At 35.6% G+C, this 15,198-nt stretch overlaps 1 protein-coding gene across 14 annotated transcripts in view; it reads left to right on the top strand.

The window, feature by feature from the left end:
- CEP85L (centrosomal protein 85 like) overlaps positions 1-15,198 on the top strand; it is a 201,164-nt gene that overhangs the window by 53,875 nt on the left and 132,091 nt on the right. For 8 of the 14 annotated variants that reach the window (XM_001502878.7, XM_005596902.4, XM_023650979.2 and 5 more), the window contains one exon: positions 9,434-9,595. In XM_001502878.7, coding sequence (XP_001502928.3) covers positions 9,434-9,595 — 162 coding nt within the window. Of the gene's footprint in view, positions 1-72; positions 164-9,433; positions 9,596-10,067; positions 10,150-15,198 lie in introns of those variants that run through there. The other 6 variants (XM_070225461.1, XM_070225465.1, XM_070225463.1 and 3 more) reach the window with 3 other exon arrangements.

The raw sequence follows: 15,198 nt of genomic DNA, 5'->3' as shown, positions 1-15,198 counted from the left end.
AGTGCTTGGCACATAATAAGTACTTGGTAAGTGTTTGTGAGTCATTCTTTGAATAAATATTGTGTGGTAGGCATTGCACTAGGCCCCAGGGATACATCACTGAACAAGAAAGATAAGGTCCCAGCTCTAAGGGAGCTTACGTTCTAGTGGAGAGGAACAGTCTGTAAGTAAACTAACAACAAGATAATTCAGCTAGTGTTAAGTACTATGAAGAAAAGGAAACTGGGTGAGATGGCGGAGGATGGGCAGAGCTGCTTTGGGTAGGCTGGTTAAGGGAGTTCTCTCTGTTGAGGTAACATTGTGCTGAGACCTGGACGATGAGAAAGAAGGAGCGAGACATGAGTGGAGGTATGCTCAGGCAAAGGGTACAGCAAGAGCTCCAAGGTGAAAGTGAGTTTGGGAAGTTTGAGGAGTTTCGAAAGCCAGTGAGTCTAGAGCATAGTGAGCAGGGATGTGAGGTGAGGGAGGCCTGGTGATGTAAGGCATTGTGAGAAGTTGGAATTCTGTGCTGCAGGTGGAGAAGGTAGCTATGAAAGGGTAGGGGAGACGATTCTTCATTCTTTGACTCAGCACGCTGAGCGCCTGTGAGGCAGACATTGTTCTGTGTACTGGGGAAACGAAGCAGACTTTCATATCCTTGGTGTTACAGATCACTGCTGGCTGTTTGGTGGGGGAAGAAATTGTGGAGGGGGAGGAGAAAGAATAGCAGTAGGGAAATGTTAATAGGTCATTGCAGTAATTAGGTGAGAGAGAATGGCTTGGATTACAGTGGTAAGATTGGATTTGGAGAAGGAAAGAGAATGGATTTGGAATATATTTGAGAAATCTGATGGGATTTACTGATGGTTTGAAGGTAGCACATGAGAGAAAGAGGAATCAAAGGTGATAGTGTGGTTTTGGCTTCAGTAATTATAATGGATGGTGGTGCCATTTCCCGAGATGGGTAAGAGTGTGAGGAAGATAAGTGGAATCAGAAGTTCTGTTTTGGACTACCTGGATCATATCCAAAGAACATGAAATCAATAATTCAAAAAGATATATGCACTCCTGTGTTCGTCACAGCATTAGTCATGATAGCCAAGAAGTGGAACCAATCCAAGTGCCCATCAATGGATGAATGGATACAGAAGATGTGGTATATATCTCCAGTGGAATACTACTCAGCCATAAAAAAAGGACAAAATTGGTGCCGTTTGTGACAACATGGATGGACTTTGAGGGTATTATGCTAAGCTAAATAGACAGAGAAAGACAAACACCGTATGATTTAATTTATATGTGGAAGATAAACAAACACATGGATAAGGAGAACAGATGAGTGGTTACCAGAGGGGAAGAGGAGCTGGGGGGAGGGGAAAGGGATAAAGGGGCACGTATGTATGGTGACAGATAAAAACTGGCTGTTGGTAGTGAACATGATTTAGTCCATACAGAAAAAAATATAGTGATGTACACCTGAAATTTACACAATGTTGTAAGCCAATATGACCTCCATAAAATAATTTTTTTAAAAAGTTCTATTTTGGCAGTGTGAAGTTTGAGATGCTGTTTAGTTGTTCAGGTGAGATGTTGGGTATACAAATTTGGAGCTTAGTAGGGAGACGGGGGAGATGGAGATAGGAATTTGAGAGTTACCTGTGTATAAATGGTGTTTAAGGGTGATCACATGGAGAGTATAGAGAAGCCAGCAGAGATTTAAAATAAGACAGCAGAGGGCCAAGCTTGGGGACATTTAATGTTTTCTGGGCAGTTAGAGGAAGAGGAGCCATCCAGAGAGACTGAGGAGGAGGAGCCATTGAGGTAGGAGTGAAACCAGGAGAGTGCTGTATCCCAGAAGAGAGGAGACTGAAGACAGGCGTGATCACCGCAGTCTGCTTCCAAGATGCCTTGAAAGAGGAGCCAGAAGACAGTGGTCAGTGCTGCTGGCCAGTTTCAGTGAGAGACTCTAATCCAGTCAGTTCACTTCATTGCATAGAGAGTGATACAGAAGTGCTCAATCAGTGTTTGAAGTGTTTTCTCCTTACCGGTTCTCAAGCTAAGGTTACCAACTGTGTGGGTCTGCGTGGGACTTTCAGCTTTAAAATTAGGGGAAGCATCTCCTGGGATGCCTTCAGTTGAACAGTGGCTGAGCCTTGCCTGGAGGACTCTGCCCAGGGCATCTGAACTGTATAAGTGTTCCTTCCCATCAGAATAGAAGGTTTTCTCAATTAGGGGACCTGACCTTCGTATTTAGTTTTGTTTCATGCTCTGGTCTGAGAATCTGCCTCGAAGTAGTAACTTGACCTTTATTTTTGTTTCTTTTCTCCTGTGATAAATTGTTCTAAGACTTCATTAGGTAGTGCTAAATTAGTTCAAGTTGTTGATGAGATTTTAAATTACTTCTAAAGAGAGTGAGTAAGATCAGGAACTTTGTTTTTATACCCTCTTTACATAGTAAGTATCAAGTAAATAAACTTGAAACTGTATTGATGCTACTTTTCAGTATAGCATCAGAGTTCTGAAATGAACTGTAGTTTTTAGTTATCCTTCTGGAAAAGAATGAGGTCAAAGATTTGGACTCAATTTCATGTAAAGTTTAAAGGTTTCTACAAGGTGGTTATATTACTCTTGTAGAGGTAGAGATTGTGTGTTTATCGACCATAAGAAATATATATTGCCTTGCCATGACATTACTGAAGCTTTTTCATTAATGCCGAGGCATTTCTCTCATTTTAGGAATAGTGTGCTAAAAAGTTTGATTAGAAATTAAGTTCTTTAATTTGGGGGAGATATTTATAAATTTTCTCAAAACTTTATTTTGGAATGTTTTAAACTAACCTCACCCTGACCCAACCTCATTTAAAGCTTTTACTTGTTATACTAGAAGGGAAAGTAAGGAAATTCAGAATCACATCTGAAAAAGAGTTTTATACCTTTTCGTGGTAATGTTTTCAAAGTTATTTACAGTAGTTAATGAATGAACTTCCAGATTTCTTTTTTTTTCCTCCCCAAAGCCCCCCGGTACATAGTTGTATATTGTAGTTGTAGGTTCTTCTAGTTCCTTTATATGGGACGCTGCCTCAATATGGCTTGATGAGTGGTGCCAGGTCTGCACCCAGGATCCGAACCAGCAAAACCGTGGGGTTTTCACACGCTGAAGTGGGGCGTGTGAACTTAACCACTGAGCCATGGGGCCGGCCCCTAGGTTTCCTTTTTTTGTATTTAGAAAGCAAAGAATACTAGCTGTTGTTTACTTAAAATTCAGATTAAATTCTTAAATGCAAGAAAGCCAGTTAACTTAGATTGAGCTGGATTTTTTCCCCCAGTTTGATTGAGATATAGTTGATATATAACATTATATTAGTTTTTTATATTATATTTACAGTATACAGTATAATGATTTGATATATGTATATATTGGGAAATGATTACCACAATAAGTTTAGTTAACATCCATCACTGCACAGTTATAGTTTTTTTCTTGTAATGAGAACTTTTAAGATTTACTCTCTTAGCAACTTTCAAAAAATACAATATAGTGTTGTTAACTATAGTCACTATGCTGTCCATTACATCCCCGGAACTTATTTATCTAGTAACTGGAAGTTTGTGCTCTGTGACTACCTTCATCCATTTCCCCCACCCTACTCCTGCCCTTGGAACCACCAGTCTGTTCTCTGTTCCTTCTAGTTAGGTTTTGTTAGATTCCACATATAAGGGAGAGTACAGTATTTGCCTTTCTCTGTCTGGCCTATTTCACTTAGCATAATGCTTTCAAGGCCCATACGTCTTGTCACAAATGGCAGGATTTCCTTTTTTATGGATGAATGGTATTCTGTTGTATTTAAACACCACGTTTTCTTTATCCATTCATCTGTTGATGGAAACTTAGGTTGTTTCCATGTCTTGGCTATTGTAAATAATGCAGCAGTGAACATGGGGGTGCATATGTCTCTTTGAGACAGTGATTTCATTTTCTTTGGATATATACCCAGAAGTGGAATTGCTGGATCATATGGTAGTTCTATTTTTAGTTTCTTGAGAAATCTTCATACTGTTTGCCATAGTGACTGCACCAATCTACATTCCCACCAACAGTGCACAAGGGTTCCCTTTTTCCCACATTCTCGACAGCATTTGTTATTTCATGTCTTTTTGATGACAGCCATTCTAATAGGTGTGAGGTGATATCTCATTGTGGTTTTGATTTGAATTTCCCTAATGGTTAGTGATGTTGAGCACCTTTTCATGTACTGGTTGGCCACTTGTACGTTTTCTTTGGAAAAATATCTGTTCAGTTTCTCTGCCCATTTTTTAGTCAGATTGTTTTTTTGCTATTGAGTTGTGTGAGTTCTTTATGTATATTGGATATTAACTCCTTATCTGATACATGGTTTGCAAAGATTTCTCCCACTTGGTAGGTTGCCTTTTCATTTTGTTGATGATTTCCTTTGCTCTGCAGAAGCTCTTTACTTTGATATAGTCTTGCTTGTTTATTTTTGCTTTGTTGCCTTTGCTTTTGGTGTCAAATCCAAAAAGTCTTTGCCAAGACCAATGTCAAGGAGCTTACTCCTCATGTTTTCTTCTAGGAATTTTATGATTTCAGGTCTTGTGTTCCAGTTTTTAACCCATTTTGAGTTGATTTTTGTGCATGGTATAAGGTAGGGGTCCAGTTTCATTCTTTTGCATGTGGCTGTCTAGTTTTCCCCACACCATTTATTGAAGAGACTGTCCTTTCCCCATTGTATATTTTTGGCTCCTTTGTAGTAAATTAATTGACCATATATGTATGATTTTGTTTCTAGGCCCTTATTCTGTTCCGTTGGTCTATGTGTCTGTTTTTATGCCTGGCACTTTTTTTATATCTTTACATGTTAATTCATTCAATTATCATGACACTTGTATAAGATAGGTACCATATTTTTTTTCTCCTTTACATATGAAGAGACTGGGACACAGATTGGCGAAGTGAGTTACTCAAGGTCTACTTCTAAGAAGAGGTGATACAGAACTTGAATTCAGGCAACCTGGTTTCACAGTCCACATTCTTTTCCACTAAGCTATACTATTAATTTTGTAATAAAAGAAAAAAACTAAAACTATTAGTCATTTACCCTGGAGATAAACAGTGCTAAAATGGAGCGGAGCACATAATGTAAGTGGGATAAGGAACATAAATATTGCTATATTAAGTTTCTTCCATATTAGGTAGTTATTTACCAGTGTAGTATAGTATTTTCTGGGTTTTTTCCTGCTTACTATTAATTTGAATATTTTTTGTGTGTTTCAATGTTTCATGTAATTTTTTGTGACTTTTTTGCATTTTTTACCCTATTGGAGATTGTTTCCCCATGTTTATTAGGAATTTTGGCCATCAGCCCCTCAAACCATTTATAACTATTAATAATATTTTTAGCTGCTTTGGAAAATATTTACTGACCTTTAAATAGATACTTAAATGCAAGCTGGCTCAAGGGATGGTTTAAAATCTCCTGGATTTTAAAACAGGCAACAACCACCAAAAAAACTCTTTTAATCCTTCTTCTAAAGGGAAGAATATTTTTTAGATCTAATTATAAGACTTCCAAAATTTTAATTTTGTACCATGAACATTTATTGGGTACCTACTGATAATAGTGACTACATTTATTGAGAAGCTGCCTAACTGTGCAGTTCTGTGTTAGAGACTAAAAAAACCCAAAAGCCTTTAACCGTTACCAGTTTGGTGAGGGAGAAGAAAGTCAGATACATACAGCTTAATATAATTTAGTAAATCTTGTTATGGAATTTTGACTGTGATATTTTGGAAGAGCACAAAGTAGTAGTTATTTAGTACCACCTGGAGAAATCAGAGAAAACATTTAGAGCCAGTTAATTCTGACCTGGGACTCTTAAAGGAGATAGGGAAGGGAATTGCTTGGAGTCATGAAAGAACCTGACTGGTTTAGAGGCCGTGACTAGGTATGTGTGTCTAGGGTGTTTGTAAGGGGACCTGGGAGACGGGGCAGGGGCAGCAAAGTATTAGAAAATGAGGTTGCCACTGGGTGAGGAACTTTGGCAAACTTTAGGAGTTTGAGTTTTATTTGATATGCAGTAAGGACCCCACAGACCTATGTAAGCAGGAGAATGGCAAATATATTTGATTTTAAGATGGTGATTCTGACAGGGTAGAGGCTGGCTTGGGTGAAGTTAGTCCAGCAGGAGGTCCTTGCGGCAGTCCAGCCAAAATGTATGATCTGTGACAGTGGGCATGGTGAAGCGAGATCTAATTCAGCTAATACTTCTGAAGTGGACTGAAGGGTTTCAGAAACTGATTAGATGTATGGGTTAAGGAAAAGAGGTTGTTGTTGTATTCCCTGGATTTGTTCCTTTTTAGCTTTGTTGTACATTGATTTCTGTTGACAGTAGAATTGGGGCAGTTGAAGGCCACTCTTCTGAACTTTGTGCGAAAGTACTTTGTACTTATTAACATTGCAGAGATGTTAAGATGTGAGATATGTGCATCTCATGTCATATAAGGGCAAACGAGCTTTGATATTTTCTGTTTTGTTCTGTTCTATTTTATTTTAAAAGATTGGTCTCAGTCCACTGAATGGGAGATAACCTGCATTTTTAAAAACACTGCAGTGTTTATTCATGATTTGTAGTATATATTCAGCTTTTTATGTAAAAGTCTAAGTCTGCTTTGTCAGTGGTGTTATTTTTATTTTCTTCTGGCTTAGAGGTGTCATTTAAAAAATTCAGTAAGATTACTTGTTCTTCTAAGTGCAGTTACAGATATATTAACATACTGTGGGAGACTTGATGTATGCATTTTTGCTTTCAGTTGAAAAAAAAGCTTCAGAAAGAAAGTAAAATATGATAGGTTACTTCTTCATTTGCTGTTGATCTTTCTATATTTCCAGTATGAGAAAGAAATTTTTAATGTTATCCCTGGGGATTCACTATTCTATTTAAAAGAACTGAAATTGGTATTAAAAAATGAAACAGTCTGTCTTCCAAAGAGAAATTCCAGTATGTGGTGTCTTGGGATCTTTGCTACTTTTTGTTCTTGAGAGCAATGATTTTATACATTCAGTTGCTTTAACGTGAAAGGACTTAGGTAAGACTTTATTGTTATTGATCACTGAGCCTTATTTTAAGTTTTTTTTTTTTTTTAAAGTGCGTAGCACTTCTCTGGAATTGAGTGGCTTCCGTTTCAGCAGCATGGTCTAACTATTGTGTGAGAGAATTTTCCTTAGTATATCACCTAGTGAGTATATTTCACATCTGGTTCTTACTGCTGTGTGATTCTGGATTGACTTGTTAGAGGCAAGACATGTCATTCTTCTCAGACTGAATTTATTCAATCTAAAAGATCAGAATGTCTTTTATTCATGACATTTGTTAATTATCTTCAGCATTCTAAGCACATAAAATACTTTGGATATTTTAAAAAAGGAAGTATTTATATTTAAAGGTTAAGACAAATGGGAGTTCAGGATGGAGGAGATCAACTTGGATAGATAAGTCTATCATTTTATTATGTTTCTGTCATTTTGGGAAACCTGAATGAATTGCTTTGCTTTCTTTAAAAGGAAAGTTTAGCAAAAATAAGATCACTGTGGTACCTTCATAAGCAAATTAAAATATCTTACTGATTTAAAAGAATAACATACTATTCTGAGTAGAACATGTTTCTCCATTGATTGATCCAGTGATTTGTTATGTGATTGGACTTGATATCTGCTTCCTTCCTTTAGAGCTCTTTTGATGAGGATACTTTCGTAGAAAAAGGACCCTACTGGTCTTTTGTCAACTTATATGAGTTGTATGTTTCCCCAGTAGAATGTCCCACAGCTTTAAAGAGCTTTGTAATTTTTTTCATCTAATGGACAAAGTTAATTGTGGTATTATTGAAATGGACTTGTAGCTGTCAACCAAAACAAAGAGCCAGTCTGTCTAAGTTTTTTATTTTGAATTTGAAGAATTTTTTTTCCTTCAAGTTTATAGATATAATTCATTTTGTGTACATTAACAGCCAGTTTTGTACTTTTGAACGTTTAAAAAGTTATGGCAGTTTGATTTATATGTTAGATTGTATCCATTTTGTTCCAAATTAGGCCAAATAAGTTTATGTACTCATTCCAGGAAAAAATATCTCTGAAGACTTTCATTTTTAGTTATTTAGCACCAGTATAGGATAATTAAGAGGTGCTTAAATGATAAGTACATTATGGGGTAGTGGTAGGAGCTAAGCATTAGCCCAATATGTCATTTGCCCTTTACTTAAAGGTAGCTGCAATTACAAACATAAAACACAAATGGGGGCATTGAAATTATATGAGGATAAATCTGTTTTAAGGTAGCTATACAGACAGACACAGTGGCATTCAAATTAGGTGGAAATAATCTGCTTTAAGGTAGCTATTCAGATAATCTCTAACGCGCTTACTAATTTTTTAAGGATGTCATTGAAATGAAGGCCCAAAATGCTTGTAGAGAACTTCTGCAGGCTCCAATTTGAGAATGACTGTGTTAGCCATAAAAAAGATATGTCCTTCTATTGGTTTTATATAAAATTCAGTAGATTTAAAATTGCTCTTTCAAATTTCTGTAAAGATTTCTAAATGCTTATTCTTTTTTTCTGCACCTAACTTTCATGAACTAGTAATAAATAGTTCACAGACCAACACTGGTCCACTTTGAGTGGCATTGTAATAGATAATAAGAGAATGAAGTGAGCAAAAAAGGTAAAATGCTGGATAAATCAGAAAAAGACAAAAATTAAGTCAAAATGGACAAGATAAATGAAAATAAAGATTGAGAGACTGTTGAAAAGTAATAAACTAGCTAAAAAATAAGGATTTAATATAACTCAAAGGGAAAATTGAGCAAAGAGCCAGGAAGATGCTGTGGTGTTAGACTTTTATCAAAAGATAACTGAAGAAATAAAATCAATTAAAATAATGCAAAATAATTTTGAATTTTAAGTGATTAAGGTATAGTAGAAAAAAATAGAATTTTTTCACCCTCCATAAGCACATTCTTCTTATATTACCATGCAATATGATACAATTAGACTTTCCTGAGCCCCACTTCCAAGCTAATGCCTGTGTATGGGATCTCAGATGCCTACCCATCAAATATTCCAGAACAGGGTGCTGACATTTCCAGATAGGTAGATGATAGATTTGACATTTTAAATAAGACGGCAGTACATGTTTAAAGTTCAGTACTCAAAGTAGAAAACAGAATCTTTCAGCCAGAGGAAGCTGCTAAATCAGCATCGAATTGATATGTGAGCAATAGATGTTTATTTGTTGAATCTTAGATATCATTGATCTGTTATAATTTTTTTTGTGTAGAAAACTTTTTATGCTTTATATGTATTTTTCACAAGGGCGCAAAAGGATATCTTCTGCCTACTCATAGACATTATAATGTGTTAACTTTTGCATATTTTCCTTTGTAGGCCCAGATTATTCTTCATCAGCATGGTTACCTGGTAATGAACCCTTGTGGCAGGCCACAAGTGTTCCATCTAACCATCGAAATAACCATATCAGGAGACATAGTATAGCTTCTGACAGTGGCGACACCGGTATTGGAACTTCCTGTTCTGACAGCGTGGAAGGTGAGCTAAGATTCTTAATGTTTAGACATGACTCTTTGGAGAGTGGTTGTGATTGGAACATTCAAGGGATGTGTTTTATTGTTCCAAACTAAGAAACTATAAAGTAATGTTTAAATATTTGATAATGTTCTGTGTTGTATATCAAAGGAAATTGTCCTAGGGTCATATTAGTTTTTCCTTCATTCACTTTAACTAAACTTTTTATTTTGAGATAGTTGTAGATCATCATGCAATTTTAAGAAATAGTCCAGAGATTTTACATACCCTTTATTCAGTCTTTCCCCACTCCACCACATGATAGTATCTTGGAACACTATAGTTGGGTATCATGACGAGGGTATCGGCATTGATAGAGTCAAAATACAGAACATTTCTGTCATTATAATATACCTCATGTTGCCTACAGCGTCTTTCCTCCAAACTCTTGGAAACCACTAATCTATTCTCCGTTTCTATAATTTTGTCATTTCAGGGAAGCTATATATAAATGGATTCATATGATATGTAACCCTTTGGAACTGTTTTCTTTCCTCTGGAGAGTCATCCAGGTTGTTGTATGTATCAATAGTTCATTCCTTTTTATTGCTGAGTAGTATTCAGCAATTTAGTGTTAGACCACATTTGCTTAACCATTCACCCATTGAAAGACATCTGGGTTGTTTCTGGTTTTTGACTATGAGGAGTAAAGCTGTTATAAACATTTGTGTACAGATTTTGGTGTGAACATAATGTCTTCATTTCTCCGCAGTAAATGCTCAGGAGCACAACTGCTGGTTGTAGGGTAGTTTCTTATTTAGTTTTTAAAGATACTGTAACACTGTTTTCCAGAGTGGCTATTCCATTTCCATCAGCATTGGAAATGGATTGGTATGAGGGATCCGCTTTTCTCTTCATCTCTGCCAGCATTTTGGTGGTTCTAAAATTTTAGCCTTTCTGATAGGAATGTAGTGTTAGCTCATTGTGGTTTTATTTTTCATCTCCTTACCTAATAATGTTAAACATTTTTTCACGTTATTTGCCATCTGTCTATTCTCTTCAGTGAAATGTCTCTTCATGTTTTTTGCCCATGTTTTAATTGAATTATTTCCTTTCTTGCTGTTGAGTTTTGAGAGTTCTTTATATATTTTAGATACTATTCCTTTGTTGGCTATGTGGTTTGCAAATATTTTCTTCCACTCTGTAGCTTGTCTTTTCATCCTCTAACAGTGTCTTTTGCAGAGGAAGTTTTAACATTTGATAAGGTCCAGTGTATCAGTTTTTCTCTACATGGATTCTGCTTTTGAGGTCAAGTCTAAGAACTCTTTGCCTGGTCCCAGATCTTCAAGATTTTCCCTCATTTTTTTTCTAGAATTTTTATCATTTTATGTTTACATTGAAGTCCATGATCTATTTTGAGTTAATTTTTTATAAAGTATCTGTGTTTGGGTGTTCTCAAGATCATTGTTAGGCTCAATGATTTGCTAGAAGGAATCATGGAACTCAGAAAAGCTATTATTCTAATGGTTATGGTTTGTTACAGCCAAAGGTTACAGATTTAAATCAGCAATAGAAAAAGCAGCAAAGGACAGGGTCCGGGAGACACCAGGCCCGAACTTCCAGTTGTCCTCTCCCAGTGGAGTTGTGTGAGCAGTGCTTAACTCCCAGCAATGATGTGTGACAGCACATTTGAAGTATTGCTAGGCAGACTAGGTACCCATGCCTTGGTGTCCAGGATTTTTATTGTGGGTTGGTTACGTTGGCATGGTTGACTGCCTCCGTGGATGACCTTAGTCTCCAGCCTTTGATAGGTGAAGGTGATAACACGTGGTTCAAGGCCCACCGTAAGTCACGTTATTGACATAGACTACCTGGAGTAACCCAGGGTCCCCAGGTAAACAAACTCTCATTAGGCAGGATTTTCCAGGATTTAGAGGTTACTTCCTACATGCTCTAGGGGAAAACCTTTCTTTAAATATGCAGGAGGTGAAATACCCAGACATGCTGAGTTAATCCTTTCTGCACAGTGTGAGACATAGATTGAGGTTAATTTTTTTTTTTGGCTTAATAAATCTTGAAATCAGGTAAGGTAATTATTCTCACTTCATCCTTTTTTTTCAAAATTGTTTCGGCTATTCTAGTTCCTTTGCTTTTCTATATGTTTTAGAATAATTTTGTCTATATCTACAAAAAATCTTGCTGGGAATTTAATAGCAATTGTGTTGTCTGTGTATTGGTTTGGGGAGAATTGACGTCTTTTTTCTGTTGAGTCTTCCAATTCTTTAACGTGGTATGTTTCTCCATCTCCATTTATTTAGGTTTTAATTTCATTCTCCACTGTTGTGTGGTTTTCAGCATACATGCCCTGTACATGTTTTGTTAGATTTATAACTATTTCTTTTTTTTTGGAGTGACTGTAAATGGTATTATATTTCCAGGTTTGTTGTCAGTGTGTTAACTGTTATTATGTAGAAATATAATTGATTTTTGTATATTTATCTTGTATCTTGTGACATTGCTAAACTCACTTTTTAGTTCTAGGAGGTTTTTTTGGGTACATTTCATGGGATTTTTTGTGGAGACAATCATGTCATCTGTAAATAGGGATGGTTTTCCTTTCTAATCTGTATGACTTTTGTTTCCTTTGCTTTATTTATTGCAGTGGCTAGAACATCCAACACACTGTTGATTATGAGTAGTAAGCGTGGACATCTTTGCCTTTTTCCTGATCTTATAAATAAAGCATTCATTCAGTCTTCACTGTTAAATAGCTGTATAACAGCTATTAGCTGTAGGTTTTTTCTAGGTTCCTTTTATCAGTTTGAGGAAGTTCCCCTCTATTCCTGGTTTGCTGAGAGTTTTTTTAATAATGAATAAGTGTTGGATTTTGCAAATGCTTTTTCTTCATCAGTTGATGTATGATATTCTTCTTTAGTTTGTTGATATGGTGTTAAAGTCCATTGCTTGATTCTTAAAATACTGAACTAACTTTCCATCCATAGAATAAAATTTACTTGGTTATGGTGTATAATTCTTTTTATATATTGCTGAATTCTATTTACTATTTTATTAAGGAAACTTTTTTGTGTATTCATAAGGGATATTGGTCTATAGTTTTTTTTTTTTGTTTCAATATCAGGATAATACTCTTGTTTCGATATCAGGATGATACTCTTTTTATAAAATGAGTTGGGAAGTGTCCCCTCCTATTTGCTGGAAGAGATTACGTAGAATGGTGTTAATTCTTCTTTAAATGTTTGGTAAAATTCTTCAGTGAAACCATGTGGGCCTAGAGATTTGTTTTTTCATTGTTTTAAAATCATGAATTCAATTTTCTTAATAGTTATAGGGCTAGTCTAATGATCTCTTTCAAACTCATTGAGTTGTGATAGTTTGTTTCTTTGGGGAAGCGGTCCATGTTGTCTAGTTTATGTGTATAGAATTGTTCATAGAGTTCTCTTATTATCCCTTTGATATCTGCAATCTCTATAGTGATATCCCCTGTTCCATTTCTGGTGTCGGTAATTGGTGGTGTCTTCCTTTTTTATTTTTTATTTTTGGTACTAGTTTGTCAATTTTATTGGTCTTTTCAAAGAATCAGCTCTGTGTTTCATTAATTTTTTCTTTTATTTTCTGTTTTCAATTTTAGTGATTTGTTCTTTATTATTTCCTTCTTTTTTTTTTAAAAAAAGATTTTATTTTTCCTTTTTCTCCCCAAAGCCCCCAAGTACATAGTTGTGTATTGTCAGTTGTGGGTCCTTCTAGTTGTGGCACGTGGGACACCGCCTCAGCATGGCTTGATGAGCAGTGCCTTGTCTGCATCCAGGATTCGAACTGGCGAAACCCTGGGCTGCCAAAGCGGAGCATGTGAACTTACCCATTCTGCCATTATTATTTCCTTCTTTCTGCTTTGGGTTTATTTTGCTCTTTTTGTAAGTTCTTAAGGTGGGAGATTAGGTTATTGATTTGCAACTTTTCCTCTTTTAAGACATATGCATTTAGTGCTATAAATTTCCCTCAGCACCACTTTAGCTGTGTCTCACAGATTTTGGTATTTTGTGTTTCCATTTTCATTCAGTTCAGTGTGTTTTCTTAATTTACCTTGAGACTTCCTCTTTGACTCCAGGGTTATTTAGAGTGTGTTCTTAGTTTCAAAGCGTTTGGATATTTTCTTGCTTTCTGTTTTTAATTTCTAGTTTGATGCCATTGTGGTCAGAAACATGCTCTCTGATTTCAGTTCTTTTAAATTTTTTGATTTGTTTTGGGTCCTGACATATGGTCTGTTTGGTTCTCTGGATACTTAAAAAGGTCATGTATGTTGCTATTGTTGAGTCAGGTGTTCTGTAAATGTTAATTCGATCCTGTTGGTTGATGATGTTGTTGAGTTTTTCTGTATCTTTGATGATTTTCTTCTAGTTACTCAATCAGTTGTTGAGAAAGGAGTTCCAAAAAGTCTCAACTATAATTGTGTATTTCTATATTTCTTTTTTTCTATAAATTTTTCCTTCATATATTGCAACTCTCTTGTTTGGTGCATACACATTTAGGATTGCTATGTATTCTTGGTGGATTGGCCCTTTTATCATTATATAGTGTCCCTCTCTATTGCTCGTAATTTTCTTTGTTCTGAAGTCTACTTTATCTGACATTAACACAGCCATCCTGTTTTCCTTTGATTAATGTTTAAATGGTATATGTTTTCTATTCTTTTACTTTCAACCTATCAGTATCATTATATTTGAAGTAAGTTACTTGTAATTGCATATAATTGGGTCATGGTTTTTAATCCACTCTGCCAGTTTCTTTTAATTGGTATATATAGGTCATTTACGTTTAATGTAATTCTTGTTGTATCAATACTTAATTTTTCTGTTCTCTTTGTTTCTGTTTTCATTTTCCTGCCTTCCTGTGGGATAAACATTTTTAAAATTCCATTTGGATTATCTATAGTATTTTTAAGTATATCTGTTTGTTTAGCTCTTCCAGTGGTTGCTCTAGGTATTACATTACATATGTCATGTATATATGTAATATACATGCCATATATAACATTTTAACAGTTTGAGTGGAGTATACAAACCTTACCTCCCTTATTTGTAATAAAATTGTTTCAGATATTTTCTCTACATATATTTATAACCACATCAGACAGTGTTATAATTTTTACTTTAACTGTCAAACATAATTTCGAAAACTCAAGTGGAGACAGAAAACCTGTTGTGTGTTACTCATATTTTTGCTTCCTGCATTCGTTGTTTTCTTTCTTCCTTCATTGTGTTACAAGGTTCCTTATATTGTTGTTTCCTTTTGGTTTAGAGCACTTTAGCTATTCTTTTAGGATACGTATGCTAGTGACAAATTAGTTTTCTTTCAACTTAGATTTCCCCTTGATTCCTGAAGGATAATTTCATTTGGTATACAATTCTAGTTTGACAGTTCTTTTCTTTCAGTACTTCGAAAGTATTGTGCCACTTTTTTCTTGCCTCCCTGGTTTCTGAAAACAAATCTGCTGTCATTTTTCTCTGGCTACTTTCAAGAGTTTTTTCTTTGTCTTCAGTTTTCAGAAATTGAATATCACCTGTCTGTGAGTGTGTTTTTTTGGGTTTGTACAGACTCTTGAATCTGTA

This window comes from Equus caballus, chromosome 10, assembly GCF_041296265.1.
Source record: "Equus caballus isolate H_3958 breed thoroughbred chromosome 10, TB-T2T, whole genome shotgun sequence".
Lineage (NCBI taxonomy): Eukaryota > Metazoa > Chordata > Mammalia > Perissodactyla > Equidae > Equus > Equus caballus.
The sequence above is the reverse complement of the archived record's forward strand: the minus strand, read 5'-3'. Positions and strand labels throughout refer to the sequence as shown.